This window comes from Myotis brandtii, unplaced genomic scaffold (genome assembly GCF_000412655.1).
Source record: "Myotis brandtii unplaced genomic scaffold, ASM41265v1 scaffold112, whole genome shotgun sequence".
NCBI lineage: Eukaryota > Metazoa > Chordata > Mammalia > Chiroptera > Vespertilionidae > Myotis > Myotis brandtii.
In genome coordinates, this window is record NW_005353838.1 from 3646167 (window position 1) to 3662831 (window position 16665).

General features: G+C 37.4%; 1 protein-coding gene across 6 annotated transcripts in view; it reads left to right on the plus strand.

Moving 5' to 3' along the window:
- Positions 1 to 16665, plus strand: part of UBR3 (ubiquitin protein ligase E3 component n-recognin 3 (putative)) — a 186019-nt gene that overhangs the window by 23645 nt on the left and 145709 nt on the right. For all 6 annotated transcript variants that reach the window (XM_014545642.1, XM_014545644.1, XM_014545646.1 and 3 more), the window contains exons 2-5: positions 6566 to 6705; positions 9264 to 9422; positions 14781 to 14924; positions 16014 to 16063. In XM_014545642.1, the coding sequence (XP_014401128.1) occupies positions 6566 to 6705; positions 9264 to 9422; positions 14781 to 14924; positions 16014 to 16063 (493 nt within the window). The remainder of the gene's footprint in view (positions 1 to 6565; positions 6706 to 9263; positions 9423 to 14780; positions 14925 to 16013; positions 16064 to 16665) is intronic.

The window sequence follows — 16665 nt, forward strand, 5'->3', positions numbered from 1 at the left end:
TTTGCCCTTGGCATTTTAATTATGATTTATCTTGGTGTGGTCCTTTTTGTATTCCTCTTGTTTGGGTTCTCTGTGCTTCCTGGACTTGGAAGTCTATTTCTTTCAGCAGGTAGGGGAAGTTTTCTGTCATTATTTCTTCAAATAGGTTTTCAATATCTTGCTCTCTCTCTTCTTCTGGCACTCCCATAATTCGGATGTTGGTACTCTTGAAGTTGTCCCAGAGGCTCCTTACTCTGTCTTCATATTTTTGGATTCTTTTTTCTTTTTGCTCTTCTGGTTGGGTGTTTTTTGCTTCCTCGTATTTCAAATCTTTGACTTGATTCTTGGGATCCTCTAGTCTACTGTTGAATCTCTGTATATTATTCTTTTTTAAAGATATATTTTATTGATTTTTTACAGAGAGGAAGGGAGAGGGATAGAGAGTTGGAAACATCGACAAGAGAGAAACATCGATCAGCTACCTCCTGCACGCCCCCCACTGGGGATGTGCCCGCAACCAAGGTACATGCCCTTGACTGGAATCGAACCTGGGACCCTTCAGTCCGCAGGCTGATACTCTATCCACCGAGCCAAACCGGTCAGGGCAAATCTCTGTATATTATTCTTTATTTCAGTCAGTGTATGCTTAATTTCTGGCTGGTCCTTTTCCATTTTTTGGCATTCTCACTGAGATCCTTGAAGGTCTCACTAAGTTCCTTGGAGGTTTCTAGAAGATTCTTGAGTAACCTTGTAACTGTGGTTTTGAAGTCTGTATCCAGTATTTTGCTTTCTTCCATTTCTTTCATTTGTGACATGTTTCTTTGTCTCTGCATTTTGGTTGCTTCCCTGTGTTTGTTTCTATGTATTGGGTAGCTGCTAAGTCTCCTTGAGTTGATAGAGTGGCCTTGTGTAGTAGGTGTCCTATAGGGCCCAGTGGCTCAGCCTCCCCAATCACCTGAGGTGGACATTCTTGGTGCACCCCTTTGTGGGCTGTGTGCACAGTGTTGTTGTAGTTGAGCCTTGATTGCTGTTGGTGTCATTGGGAGGAATTGACTCTAGGCCAATTGGTTGTGAGGACCAGCGGTGTCTACAGTGGAAGAGCTGCTATGCAGGAGACACTCTTCTTGGGCAAGACTTGCTTCAGTGGGGCTTTGGTGCTCACTGAATCTGCTCCTTGAGTGTGTCACTTATGGATGTGAAGAGTTGTAATCTGGATGGTCTCTCACTGACCATGGGGTACACTGGCTCTTGGATCTCCAAGGAGGTGCAAAGTCAGCCACTGCCTGGGGCCACCCAGCAGGAGCTACAGAGAGATCTGCAGATTCCTCCTCTTTGTATCGGGTTTGGAAGTGCCCAGACGAGGCCCAGCTATGAAGCAAGACAGGCTGGTGCTGGTGCTGGTGCAGTCTTGGGCCTTCTTTTGATAGCTCTGGGGCTTCCTGACACAGCTGCAGCTGTTTCACAGGTTTTAGGCTGAGAAAGGACAGGCCATTCATATGCAAAAGCCACTGTGCACAGCTTGGGTGGGGTTATAAATTGGGTGGGGTGGGGACTCAGGGAATCTCCAAGGCGGAGCAAACAGCAATGGCTGCCAGTCAGCCCTGCACTGGGGAGGTTCCAGCAGAGGAACAATGAACCTTGGGAGCATCTCCGTCTGGAAGAAAGACGCCCCCAAGTTCTTGCCCTGATGCCAGAAAGTCCAGTTTCTCCCTGTATGTGTCTGGGTCCCCCCGAGTCTTGCCCGGCACTGGAGCTGAGAGCAAGCGGGAGCTTGTATCTCCCTTCCTATTAAAAAAGTGGCGCACCTGGGTGCCAGCCTATTCTGTGCCTCCACACCTCCTACCAGTCTCAGTGCACTTTCTTCTTTACCTTTCTAGTTGTAGTACTTCCACTCAGCCAGCTTTCCTGTGGTTCTGGATGATAGTTGTTATGTATTTTAGTTGTAATTTTGATGTGGTTGTGGGAGTCAGCAAGTACAGGTGTTTACCTATGCCGCCATCTTGGTTCTCTCTAGATATGTTTGTTATACAAAATTCAAAATTACAGGTAGAATTAATGTAGAAAATAAAAGTATGCCATATCACTCCCAGGTAATTTACACCAAATTTGGTATACATTTTCTAAATATTTTTCTTCTTACATATGTCAACATTTTCTTGCCTATTCTTTCTGTAAAATTTAATATATAAAAGAGATTATTTATACTGCTATGCATTTCTTTTCTCACTTTATCTTAGGCATGATTCTATTTTTATCTTTATCGATCTATCTCATTCTTTTAAACAAATGCAAAGTCTTTTATGGATCTGTTGGTGGGGCAAAATGGCACTAGGTGTTAGACCGGTGGAGTCAGACTGGACCTGGTTCAACAACCTTGGGTCCTTGAGTTCTGGCTAAGAAAGAATTAAGAGTCTAGACTCAAACTATAAGAGAAAGTTTATTTAGAAAGTTGCAGATGTAGAAGAAATGGGCTCAGGAAACAAGTTACAGAGGCAAAAGAGGGGCCCTTGGAGCCCAGAAGGAGAGAGGCAAGAAAACCTTTCCTGGAGGAAGGGGATTAAAGAAGGAGGTGGGTAAAGGCATGGGAGTTCTCCATAGAGAGAGCTGCGTTGAGTCCTCCTTCTTGAGGATTTTTATCTGAAGGTCTCAGGGGAGGATCCCAATAGAATATTCATCAGCTTTCCAAGTGTGTCCTTTCAGCGTTGTGGTTTCTATTGATCGGTTGGCATCAGGTCAGGGAGGTCATAGTCAATGCTGCTGGTCCTGATGTCAGCCTTGGCATTGCTTGTCTGGCTTTGATGCTTTTCTCAGTCTGGAGCTGAAACACAGCTGAGACCCAGATGTATTTGATTTGGGTCAGAACCTCATTGTCCTGGGGGCTTAATGCTTAAGAGCTATTCTCTGATCCTCTTGTTCATCACCCCCCTCAGGGGGTTTCACTTGTACAACTAGCAAAGGCCAGAGGAGGAAAGGTCACAGGGAGGGTCAAAACTGCAAGACCAGCCCTGACCGGTTTGGCTCAGTGGATAGAGCTTCGGCCTGCGGACTGAGGGGTCCCATGTTCGATTCCGGTCAAGGGCATGTACCTTGGTTGCGGGCACATCCCCAGTGGGGGGTGTGCAGGAGGCAGCTGATCGATGTTTTTCTCTCATCGATGTTTCCAACTCTCTATCCCTCTCCCTTCCTCTCTGTAAAAAATCAATAAAATATATTTAAAAAAAACAAAACAAACAAACAAACAAACAAAAAAAACACTGCAGGACCAGTGATATGAAAGGTCAGGGGGTCTAAACTTCATGACCATGCATATACTAGGGGAGGAAAGGTTACCCTGGGGAGAGGTCCTTGTTTTCCCATGAGGTGCGGGCCTAAGCCATCAGTTGGACATCCTTAGCGCTGCTGCGGGAACGGGAGAGGCTCCCGCCACTGCAGCTACTGAGCCCCGCTTCTGGTTGAGCTGTGCTCCCCCTGTGGGAGCACACTGACCACCAGGGGGCGGCTCCTGCGTTGAGTGTCTGCCTGCTGGTGGTCAGTGCATGTTATAGGGACTGGTTGTTCTTCCGTCAGGCTGAAACTGGCTCTCTGACATCCCCTGAGGGGTCCCGGATTGTGAGAGGGCGCAGGCCAGGCCGAGGGACCCCACCGGTGCACTATCGGGGCTGGGGAGGGACCGTGGGAGGGCTCCAGGGCGTGTCCAGCCTGTCTTGCGCAATCCTGATTGGCTGGACCACAGCAGCAAGCTAACCTACCGGTAGGAGCATCTGCCCCCTGGTGGTCAGTGCACATCATAGCGACTGATCCACTGGTTGACTGTCTGCCTCCTGGTGGTCAGTGCACATCATAGCAAGTGGTTGAGCAGCCTTAGCATATCATTAGCATATTATGCCTTGATTGGTTGAATGGACGACCAGGCGACCAGACACTTAGCATATTAAGCTTTTATTATATAGGATTTATTTATTTATTTTTGAATTTATTGTGGTGACATTGGTTCATAAAACCATACAGGCTTCAAATGTAAAACTGAATAAAACATCATCTGCACGCTGAATATGGGCCCATCACCCCTAGTGAAGTCCTGTATAATGTTCTACATTCATGATTTGTCTGTTTGCTTTTTTGTGGTGTCATTTAACTTGTTCCTTTATCTCCTTTGTTTTTTTATAAATGGCGGTTAGTTCTAGAGTTGTGATGTCATTCAAATTCATCTTGTTTGGTAAGAACACTTTATAAATGGTGCTTGAAATCAGTGCTTTGTGTTTTACAAGCATCACAGAGCCTAATTTTTTTCACTTCTGGTCATACAGATTGGTAAGGATTTAACAGTCTGATCTCTAAGTGAAAAATTTCCCCTCAAGCCTTCCTCTAGTCCGGTAGTGGTTCTCAACCTTCCTAATGCCGCAACCCTTTAATACAGTTCCTCATGTTGTGGTAATCCCCAACCATAAAATTATTTTCGTTGCTACTTCATAACTGTAATTTTGCTACTGTTATGAATCATAATGTAAATATCTGATGTGCTATATGTATTTTCCGATGGTCGTGACCCACAGGTTGAGAACTGCTGCCTAGTGGCTTCATAGCATGGGTCAAATATTTCAGTAGGCATCACAAAATGGACATTTTCTAGTTACTCATGTTTTAGTATTTATTTATTTTTTTTAAAGTGGTCATTTTTATTTATTTTTAATTTTAATTTTTTTTTATGCCCTTGACCGGAATTGAACCCGGGACCCTTCAGTCCGCAGGCCGACGCTCCATCCACTGAGCCAAACCGGTTTCGGCTTATTTTTAATTTTTGTTAATCCTCATCAGAGGATTTTTTTTTTTTTAAAGAGAGAGTGGAAGGAAGGGAGAGAGACAGAGAGAGATGATTGCCTCCAGTAAGCTAAAACCTAGGTACAGAATCGAACCTGGACCCTTCAGTCTGTGGGCTAGGGGGACACTATATCCACTGATCCAAACCAGCGAGGGCACTCCTATTTTATTTTAATGAAATTCATTGCTTTGATTATTTTTTTAAACAAAAGAAATAGTATACTTGTTTTATTTACATAAAGGATTTTATGAAGCAACATGTACAGAATTATCCTAATTTTCTTTTCAGTCACATGAGTGCAGAAAGAGAAGCTATTCATTGTTTTATTTGCTGATTTGATGATTGATTAATTGTTTTGATTATTAGGGAACTTGAGCATCTTCACGTTTGTTGGCTATTCAGTACTTCTTTTTTGAATTGTTCATGACCTTTTCTGAGTTTTCTATTAAATTGTTTTCTTTTTCTTTTCCATTTTTGAGAGTTATAGATCATATATATTAATCTTTTTTACATAGTGTAAATATTTTTTCCAGTTTGTAATTGTCTTCTGCATAGAAGCTTTTGATTTATGTAGTTAATTGTTATATTTTATGGGTTTTGTTTCAAGACCTTGAGATTATTTAGGGGAATAGTTTATTTTCTTCCTGGTAACTTTTTTCACATTTGATTTTGATCTGTATGAAATATATTTTGCTTATGGTATAAGAAAAATCAAATTTACATTCTGCATTTAAATAACTAGTTGTCCCTAAGCACTTTGTCTTCTCCCCATTGAATTGAGATGCCACATTTATTATGTTAAATTTGCAAATTTACATAGCCTGCTTCTAGACTCCATTGTGGTCCATTGATGTGATAACATTACCACAGATTTTTAATTATAATAGCTTTGTACTGTGTTTTTAAGGTCTAGCTCACTATCATTAATTTTTTTTTCATTTGTACTGATTTTTTTCACACATATGTTCTTCCATTTGAATTTTACAATTAGTTTATAATTAGTCCCATTGGGATTTAAGTCTAATGGTATTAAGTTTGATGGAACAGACTTTAAAAAAATTGGATTTCCCATTTGGTTATATAGTTTTCTCTATTCAGATCTTTTATATTTTTCAACTAAAATAGTTTCTACACCCTTCTTAAGATTATTTCTAGGCATTTTATATGTTTAGTGTGGTTATTTTGTGTTTAGTCACAAAATACCTTAATTGTGATTATTGGATTGTGAATGAAGTTTTCTTCATTTTTTGCTCCAGTATACCAATCATGCTTTAAAATAAGTATAAATAAAAATTGAAATGTATATACTCAAGTGTGTAAACTTTAAAAATAAACTTCAACTTTTATATCGCTTATTCATTAATGCAAAAAGTAAGAAATAGTTAAGGAATGCAAATTCTTGGGAAACGATTAATTTATAATTAGTGGTTTATAAAGGATATAAGTAATAAAATAGTACTTGAAACTAATAAATTGCTGTTAAAAATATAAATTCTGTAATGAGATTTTCTTTTTGTATTCTAGTGGGAACTTAATTAGTATGGTCTTTTATTAGGAAGAAATATCCCTCAGTACCATTTTTTAGTTTAAAGACTTGTTAAAACTATATATTCTTTTAACCTGGTGCCTTAAAAATTATAAAGGAAGAATACATAGGCTTTGATATTGGCTTGCATTCTATTTATGGATATTGTAAATAGAAGTACTGTATTCTTGGCAGATAAGACATCACTATTAATTGTTTTTTTTTTGTTTTTCATATTACAGGTTTTGCAGAAGACATCAAATTAAATCAAGTTCAAATATCCCTTGTGTCCCCAAAGACTTACTGATGATGTCTGAATTTGTGCTTCCAAGATTTATTTTTTGTCTCATTCAGTACTTAAGAGAAGGCTATAATGAGCCAGGTATGTTTAATCTTTTCTTTGTTAGTACTCTTTTTAAATTCCAGATAACAAAGTTTAGCATTAATAACAGGTGCGTTTTTTCGGATATCTTATTTTTGCAATATTTTTTATGAGGAGACTGTGAAATATTAAGTAAAAACACACTAAATATAAATTCAATAACCTTATAGTTGGCACAGTTGGGCACTGTGTGTTCCTGTAATCAAAGATGGTTTTGATAAAATTTATTAGCCTTTTGCATATGAGGAAATAATCATTTTATAGGGTTAAAGTGACTCTATTTGCAGTTATATTGTGATAGAGCAGAATTAAGAAGTCCCGGAAAAATTTGAATTTAACTTAGATTTTTAGAAGATTAAACTACTCTTTCACCAATATCTATAGCTATCTGTCTATAGATTTGCCCTCCTCCCCCCTTTTTTGTAGGGGTCTATATATTTTTGTTCCTCTCCATATATAAGAACTTATGAGAGAGTCAAATGGCTCACTCCCATGTTTCTGGTAGAATGTATGGGTGTAAGCAACATGATAGTGTTAAAAAGAGAAAAGGAACATGCAAATTATAGATATTCTTTTTACCTTTTAAGATTTATTCATAGTCTTTTAAAATATACTTTAGTTAAATATTTGGATTTAGCTATTATCTGTTAAAGTTTTCAGTCTGACATTGTGGATTACAGATATCCACTAGTGATATAAAACAAATTTATTAATTTTTTGTTGCTTTTTACTTTTCTAATGATACCTGCATTTTTGTCATATAAGGGACAGCATTTTGCATTACTTTTAGAGGTTTTAAATTATTTATGCTATAAATAATCTTAGATTTAATTTGAAACTATGGCACACATTTTTATCTTCTGTATCTCCCCCATCCTTTAAGTGTGAAGAAATATCACATAGCATCTTTATTATTCCTAAAGCTATTATGTTTTCTTCATTGTGAGCGAACCCTTTCTTATGTCTACATTTTTAGCAAATTATACAATCCTTTGTTAAATACTTCTACTCTTCTCAGAGTATGTCTTGTAAAATACAGAAAGAAATATTATTTTGATTTAGTTCCAAACTAGTCTTGTCTTAGGAATGAACGAACCAGAGACCATCTGGGTTATTGAACTTGCCTTCTGTACGATTTCTCAATAATCAGAATAATTCAAACAAAAGTACATTATATTTATTTTTTCCTGTGGTGACATTTAGCAGTTATAAAGGTAGATAACGTAGATACATAGCTTTGATAATTATCTGTTACCATTGTTGAAAACATAAAGGAATGAATGGAAGCACTTTTTTGTCTTAAGATAAACTTTATGAACTTAGATTCATGATGTTTTCCTCTCTATATAACTATTTATGCTTAGCATATATTTCTTGTGTCTGTGTGAAAAAAAAAAAGACTTTAAAATTAAAGAAAGGACTTGAAATGATCTAATCTGTGGTAATGGAAGTTCAGAGATCTTGTGGTTTTACAGTTGCCTTGAATTCCATTTTCATTTCACCCTACAATCCTCAGACCAATGTCAGAACTTGTGTTAGAGCTCTTAGGAACCAAAAATTAAAGTTAATTAAATATTTACTATTTTAACTGTATAAGTCATTGGGGGAGATTATAAACATGAATAACATATACTATTAATTTTCTATTGAGAAAGTAAGGCTTTTGGTTTGGGTCTTAGGACTCATCATTGTCTAGAATTCACAGATTATCTTTGAACTAGGTGTGAGTTAGTAACTATGTCTTAATTTAGTTTTGTTTCTCAGTGCCTATAATGGAGTAGATGCTGAATTAATCAATGAAATTGATGTCCTTTTTACTGGGCACACCGGACCCTGTTAGCTCCCTTATATGCATTCTTCTTTTAACCAATCATAGCTAAACTCTAAATCTCTCTATTCACTTCTTTCTTTTAGACCTCAGTTTCTCTAAAGCATTTGTTTTCTTTTCCTCTTAAATATTCTTTTTCAGTTACTATGCAAGTTTCCCTTTTCTTCCTTTATCTCTACTAGACATATATTGCCTGGTATTTTTAAATTGTTTTAGTAAAAACATTCATGATTCTGAAAACAGTTATTTTTCATGTTAGTTGCTTTGACCTCCAGCTAACACAGGTCTGTATTTTTGGAATATGATAGAGGATGTGTTATTTGCTACACAGGTTTAAATTTAGAACTGACATAATTTTGTACAATGTATTTGATTTTGGTCTTGTTTTACTTTTTTCTTAAATACTATGTAATTTTGAAATGATCTTATGATTACATTTATGTATCTGGAAGTATAGAGCCCTCAAATTGAATGCTTCTTATACAAATTAAATAATACCTATGGTATCTTTTTCCTCATTAACCTTTTCTTATATGACTGAATACCTGACCAAGTCTACTCTAGGCTGGGTGCTTGGTGGATACCTAATTTCCACATAGAGTTTTTATATTAACTTTTTTGATTATAAAATACTGTCACCTAAGTCACTATAACTTTAAATGAATAAAATATTATTCTTATCAAAATATTTTAAAGAAAGTTAACTATAATGTTTAATTTTTTTTTTTAGCAGCTGATGTACCATCAGAAAAAGACCTTAGCAAAGTTCTTCAGCTTTTGGAACCTCAAATTTCCTTTTTAGAAGATCTAACTAAAATGGGAGGAGCGATGCGGTCTGTTCTTACTCAGGTTTTGACAAACCAACAGAACTACAAAGATCTGACTTCTGGTGAGTAAAGTGTTAGAGTAGAAGAACGTTAAAGTTTACTTATATTGTATACTTATTAGAAATTGTGTATTTTAGAACTTGAAAGTAAAATGTAGATTTTTTTCATAAAGCTGGATGTTATTAAGAATATCTGATTTTATGGATGAAGAAACGAAGCCCCCTAAAAATTAAATGACTAGTTTAAGACCTTATAACTAATTTATTTTGAAGTTGGGACTAGAACCTAGGTCTCTTAACTTTTTTTTTTCCTTTTTGTTAATCCTTACCTCAGGATATTTTTCCATTGATTTTTAGGAAGAGTGGAAGAGAGAGGGAAAGACAGAGAGAAACATCGATGTGAGAGAAACACATCGACTGGTTGCCTCCTGCAGGAGCCCTTACCAGGGCCCAGGCTAGGGAGGAGCCTGCACAACTAAGTACGTGCCCTTGACTGGCATTGAACCCAGGACCCTTTGGTCTGTAGGCCCACTCTCTAACCACTGCTCAAAACCAGCTAGGGTGTTAACTTTGGATGTGACATAATCATAACTATATTCTTTCTTCCTTCTAACAAGAACAACAACCATTTTATGTTTTCATCTTTGGTATTCTAAACTTTTGGGTTTTTTTAGGATTTTATAATAATGTAGAGTTTAAGTTTTAAAACTTGGAATTGTTGAGTATGTTTTTACATAGTATACTATACTGTTATATAAAATACTTTAGTTTTTATACTTTTCATTTAGCTCAAATTCATAGTATAATAAATATATCAATTATTTAAAAATCTTGTTATAAATATTTTAAATGGCATTCTTTTTTTTTTTTTTTTTTTTTTTTTTTTTTTTTTTTTTTTTTTTTTTTTTTTTTTTTTTTTTTTTTGCTTTTAAGATTCTCTCTTTGTCTTTTGCTCTTGGCATTTTAATTATGATGTGTCTTGGTGTGGTCCTCTTTGGATTCCTTTTGTTTGGGGTTCTCTGCGCTTCTTGGACCTGTAAGTCCATTTCTTTCACCAGGTGGGGGAAGTTTTCTGCCATTATTTCTTCAAATAGGTTTTCAATATCTTGCTGTCTCTCATCTTCTGGCACCCCTATTATTCTGATGTTGGTACGCTTGAAGCTGTCCCAGAGGCTCCTTACACTATCTTCGTATTTTCGGATTCTTTTTTCATTTTGCTTTTCCGGTTGGGTGTTTTTTGCTTCTTCGCATTTCAAATCTTTGACTTGATTCTTGCGCTCCTCTGGTCTGCTATTGGGTGTCTGTATAATATTCTTTATTTCAGTCCGTGTATGCTTAATTTCTAGTTGGTTCTTTATCATAGCATCGAGGGTCTCATTAGTTTTCGTGACTCTCTCCTCAAGTTTATTGACAGCTTCTAGCACATTTTTGCAAGCCCTCAAAATTGCGATTTTTAGCTCTATATCCTCCATTTCTGTCATGTTTTTTTGTCTCCGCATTTTTTATGCTTTCTTGGTGCACCCCCTAGTGGTCTTTGTGCGCAGTCTTGTTCTAGTTGAGCCTTGATTGTTGTAGTTAATACTAGAGGGATTTGACCACCAGGCCGACTGGCTGTGTGAATCAGCTGTGTCTGCCGCGGAAAACTTCTGTCCTCTGGGGAGGTGCTAATCTAGCCTTTGCCTGAGGCGATCTGGCAAATGGCTCTGCGCAGGGCTTGGGCGGGGCGGGCTCAACAGGGCGGGCGGGCGGAGGGAGCGGTTATGGCCCCTCTCAGTCCCGTTCCCAGAGGCTCTGCTTCTCAGAACCCCCGGAACCGCTGCAAACCTCGGAGGGAAAGCTGCCTTCCAACTGATGCCAGACACTCCCGCTTCTCCCGTTTGGGTCCGAGTCCCCAGCGATTCGCCCGTATCTGGAGCTCAGAGTCTGAGACTCCCCCCTGACCGAAAACGACAACCGCGCTCTCAGCCACCAGCCCGCTTTGCGCGCGCACCTCCGCACCTGAGTTTTTTCCACACTGCGCCTCCTCTGAGCCTCGGTGTGCTGTTATTTTTCCTTCTAGTTGAAGAGTCTCTCCTCAGCCAGCCTTCCTGTGGTTCTGGGTGATGTCCGTTCCGTCTTTTAGTTGTATTTTTGAAGTGGTTGTTTGCGGCAGCAGTCTCCGGTGTTTACCTATGCCGCCATCTTGGTCTCTCCTCTTAAATGGCATTCTTTATGCTGGTTCATAAATAGCATGTTTTGCAAATTGAAGTTTGTCTTGTTTCTTGGTATAATTTCCATGTTTATTGTTAACCATCTGTTATTTACAGATAGTCGGATATATTTATTTCTTCAACAAATACTTAAGTATCCACTGTGTGGTTTGGCTTTGAGCTAGGTATTAGAGCTTGGGTAGAGAAGGTAATTAATAAACCTGATAATCCTGTTTCTACCCTTATAAAGCTTATAGTCTAGTGAGTGAGATGACATTAATAAAACCCTCAGACTAATCATTAATTGTAGTGAATGCTATGAAAGGGTAGGACAAGTGTATACTAAAGAGAGACTGATTTCACTGATGGTGAAGGTGAGGAAGCTTCACAAAGGGTGAGGGGAGTTGGGTGGTAATGGGATAGGACTAGATTTCAGGTAGAGGACATTTTTCTCTCTGACTATTGGTCAGTCCATCCCTTATGCCATAAACAACATAAAACTGGTTAAGTAGTATTGGGAGACACTGGAGTTTGTTAATACCTCAGGCATCTAGCTGAGACTGAAGGCCAAACTTAGAGTAAGGGCTGGTGTAGGTCAGCCTTAATGAAGCCTAAAGCCCTGACAGTATCTGCAAGGAAGATAGATTATGGAGATGATTCCTGTCAGCTCAGAGGGCATTTTGAGAAACTTAGGCTTTCCACAGATCTGTTCTTTACAAAAGTTTTAAACCAAACCTTCATGAGTTCTAGGTGATCAGGCTATTAATTGAGAGTTGTCTGGAGGTTCTAGCAGGGGAGCGCAGCTACAACTATACTCTTGACTGAAGACCGGTCCTCTCCTCTGAGGGGAAGGTCATCCTCTTTGACCAAGCGTGCAGCTTCGGGAGGGACACACATAGATGGTGAGGGAGGAGGGGGACACCTGCCTAGCCAGCCAGATCAGCCCGATCAACCCTTGCGATCAATGGGGTGACTGACAGATGTTGCAGCCAGATCGCCCTCACATCCATGATCAGGCTATTAATTGAACTGTTTTCTAAAATAAAATGAATACTCTTCATAGGAAGATAATAGAATCCAGAATCTTGTATAATGTATCATTAGAATGTTCAATATCACCCTGGCTGGTGTTGCTCAGTTGGTTGGGCATCATCCTATGTACGAGGAAGTTGCCGGTTCGATTTCTGGTCAAGGACACAGGCCCGGGTTGAGGCTCCAACCCCAATAAAGGGTGTGCAGGAGGCAGCAGCCCATCACTGTTGCATTCTCACATCATGTTTCTCTCTCTCCCTCTCTAAAAAATAAATAAACTGTTCTTTTTTTTTTTTAAACAATGTCCAATATGTTATCAAAACAGTCAGTAGAAACTGACCTTGCAATAGCCCAGATATTGGATTTAGCAGGTAGACATTAAAGAAATTATTACAAATATGTTTAAGAAATTAAAGAAAAACCTGTTCAAATAATTATGATCAAAGAGATAAGGAATCTTAGCAAAGAAACATAAATAATAAAATTCTAGAACTGAAAATTACTGTAGAGTGCAAGAATTTAATTGAAAAATTTACTGGATGGGTTTAGCAGTAGAATAGACAAGGCAGAAAGACTTAGTGAATCTGAAGACACATCAATAGATTATTTAACCTAGAAAACCGAAAACACTACAGAACCTCAAGGGCCTATTAGAATAAGATGACCAAATATCATGACAGGCGAGTGAGAATTGGGGCATTAAAAAACATTTGGAGAAATCATGAATACAATTCCCCAAATTAGATGAAAAAATATAGACTTATTGATCCAAGATGTTTAAAGAACCCCAAACAGGATAAATATAAAGAATATCATAATACAGTGTACATGTGGGAATATTTATGGGTGAAAATGAGCTTATTTTTAAAAAAGAAATAAAAAAGGCTAGTGTGGTTGAAATGAAATGAATGTTATGGGGATAGTGGTACAAAGAAAGGCTACTATATTAGGCTAGCTTTCGATTAGGTAGATGCTCATGGACCATATAAGATTTTATATATTCATTTTTCTCAGGCTTGTGAGAGATTGATGAAATGTATTTTGTTAACTAAAAGGTATTACAAATCTATCTCATTGAGATAAATGTGTGTTTTTTATTACTCAGGAGAAATTTAGTCATTTCTTACATAGAACGTTATGAGTTCTTTATTCTTTGCAAACTAATTATGGTTGTTTTTAATTCCTATCTATTTAGTCTGTGTTGGAGGTTTTTTTTTTATACCAGCTCAGAGATTGGACAGAGATTTAAAAAACAAAACAAAACTGTTCTATTGCAGTTATTGAGGCTAGTAAAGAGAGGAAATAAAACTCAGCAAATACTAAAGAAACTCATTTATATCTTTTTATAATCAGAGAAGCTGAGATCTTAATTTAAGATACACAGTCTGCCTAAAGAGGTGGCAAATGCCATGGTAATTTGGCTTTCAGACAGAGAACGATTTTTTCTTTTAAGGAATTCTTAAATATTAGTGTTTTCTTTTACTATTATTCCATCTTCCATAATATATTAAAAACAAAACAATAGAAAAATTGGCAATAATTAATAAGCTGAAATGCTAAAGTGAAAGTTTTAGGATTGTTCAATTCTAGAACCTAAACTTTTCAGTATTTTTTGGAATAAATTAGTTTTAACTGATACTTCTGTTGAAATTATACTTTTAATACCTTAAATATGATAATAAAACAGGAGTTAACAGTAATTTCAGTTGTAATATTTTAAAATTTCACCCAGGGATTATCTTCTCCAGGAAGTCTGTCCTAAGTACTCTGCTTTGGCTAAGTTGGTTGCACAGTATTAGGAGAACACAGGTTATCAAACCAAATGATGAAGTCTACTACATAATTGTCTTTTACCATATTGTCTTTCTCTAACACTAATTCATTGAAGGCAGGAATCTGCCTTATTAATCTTTGCCTGCTCTGTGCCTTATATATAATCTCTGGCATATTTTAGATGTTCAGTTTACTTAGTAGGTTTCACTATTTGTTATAAATGTGCTGTACATTCTGGGATTGTTAATGCCAAACATGAGTAAAAAAGGTGTGAAACTATTTTATGTAATTCACGCTAGGGTTCTCCCTTCAATAGCATATTCACCTATTTATAGATATATAATATATATATTAGTGACTGAATTGACTGTACTTATATTTCAAATGGAATATTTTAATCCTATTTTAAATTTGTTTTAAATATTAGGTCTTGGAGAAAATACTTGTGCAAAGAAAAGTCACGAAAAGTACCTTATAGCTTTGAAGAGCTCTGGACTTACCTATCCTGAGGATAAACTTGTATATGGTATACAGGAGCCATCTGCTGGCACTAGCACTCTGGCAGTTCAAGGTTTGTCTAAATATGTAATTTGGATAATGATAACTTTTCTGTATTAAAACAAACAAAATAACCCCCTTCAAACTTTCTCATTATTGGAGAAATTTAAATAATGCATCCTTTTTTGTAAGGAAAGTAATAAAAGTTTAAAGATTTAGAAGCAAAAGTGAATAGATTAGCCAAAGAAGAGAAAGCATTTTTCTTTTTTTTAATACGTTTTTAAAAATATATATATTTCATTGATTTTTTACAGAGAGGAAGGGAGAAGGAGAGGGATAAAGAGTTAGAAACATCGATGAGAGAGAAACATCGATTCAGCTGCTTCCTGCACACTCCCTACTGGGGATGTGCCTGCAACCAAGGTACATGCCCTTAACCGGAATTGAACCTGGGACCCTTCAGTCTGCAGGCCGACGCTCAATCTACTGAGCCAAACCGGTCAGGGCTGAAAGCATTTTTCTTAAATGGAATTTGTTTAGTTTATTAAGGTTCTGTTTCTAACTAGTAAAAAAATGCAGCAGTTGTTATATTTAAGAGTAGCCCAGAATTTTAGTAAACCATAGTTTAAAACTAAAAAGGTTGAGGGTAAGGTTTTGGAGGTGTGGAGGAATTGAGCAAAAAGGAAAAAAACCAGGGAAAAAACTTCTGGACGGGGCAACAGTGTGGTGATTGCTAGAGGGGAGGGAGTTGTGTGGAGAAGGGGGATGATAAATGGTGATGGATGAAGACTTGACTTGGGATGATGAACATACAATACAGTGTACAGATGATGGGTTGTAGAATTGTGTACCTGCAACCTGTATAATTTTGTTAACCAGTGTCACCCAAATAAATTCAATAAAAAGGGAAAAAAATAGAGATACTTTTGAAACACCATTTGTAATGATTATATTTGGGTTTTCACTGGGATTTCCTATTGAAAGTATAAAGTATATAAAGTATTAGATCCAAATTTATTAAAGATAAATGTTGAACTTTGCCAAGATAACTGTTAGAATGAGATGTCTTAATATAACAAAACTTAGCTTTTGATATTGTGATGTAGCAAGTAAAGCATTATGTAACAACTATGAAGGGCAATTTTTTTTTTCCTTTTCAAAGGTTTTGCAGGTGCAACAGGGACATTGGGACAACTAGATTCTTCAGATGAGGTGAGATTTACAATTTAAAACTTTTTAAAAGTAGAATTTAAAAAGTTTTAAAACTACAGATTTATGGATATTATCTAGTTTAAATTCTTAATTTTGTAGACAAGGACACCGATACTCAGAATGGAATAACTTAGCCACGATCATATAATTACTTAGTGACAGAACAAGTACTACTACAACTAGATTTTTATTTGTTTATAATTAATTTCTCTTTTAATAGTTTAGAAGTGGGAGATAGAGATAGAGATTTCTCCTAGGAAGGTATACCAAAATTTATCCAAATTGCTGTTATAAGTACAATGAAATTGTCTTAAGAAATTTAGTGAAGTCCAGAGTAACTTATTAAAAGAACTAGAGGCCCGGTGCACAAAAATTTGTGCACTCAGGGGGCGGGGGGCGGGGGGTCCCCCAGCCCGGCCTGTGCCCTCTCGCAGTCTGGGACCCCTCGGCAGATAACGACCTGCTGGCTTAGGCCTGCTCCCGGGTGGCAGAGGGCAGGCCCAATCCCTAAGTGCAGCCCCTGGTCAGGCTCAGAGCAGGGCCGATTGGGGAGTTGGGGCGCCGCCCCGTCATGCACAGAGCAGGGCAGATCGGGAGGTTGC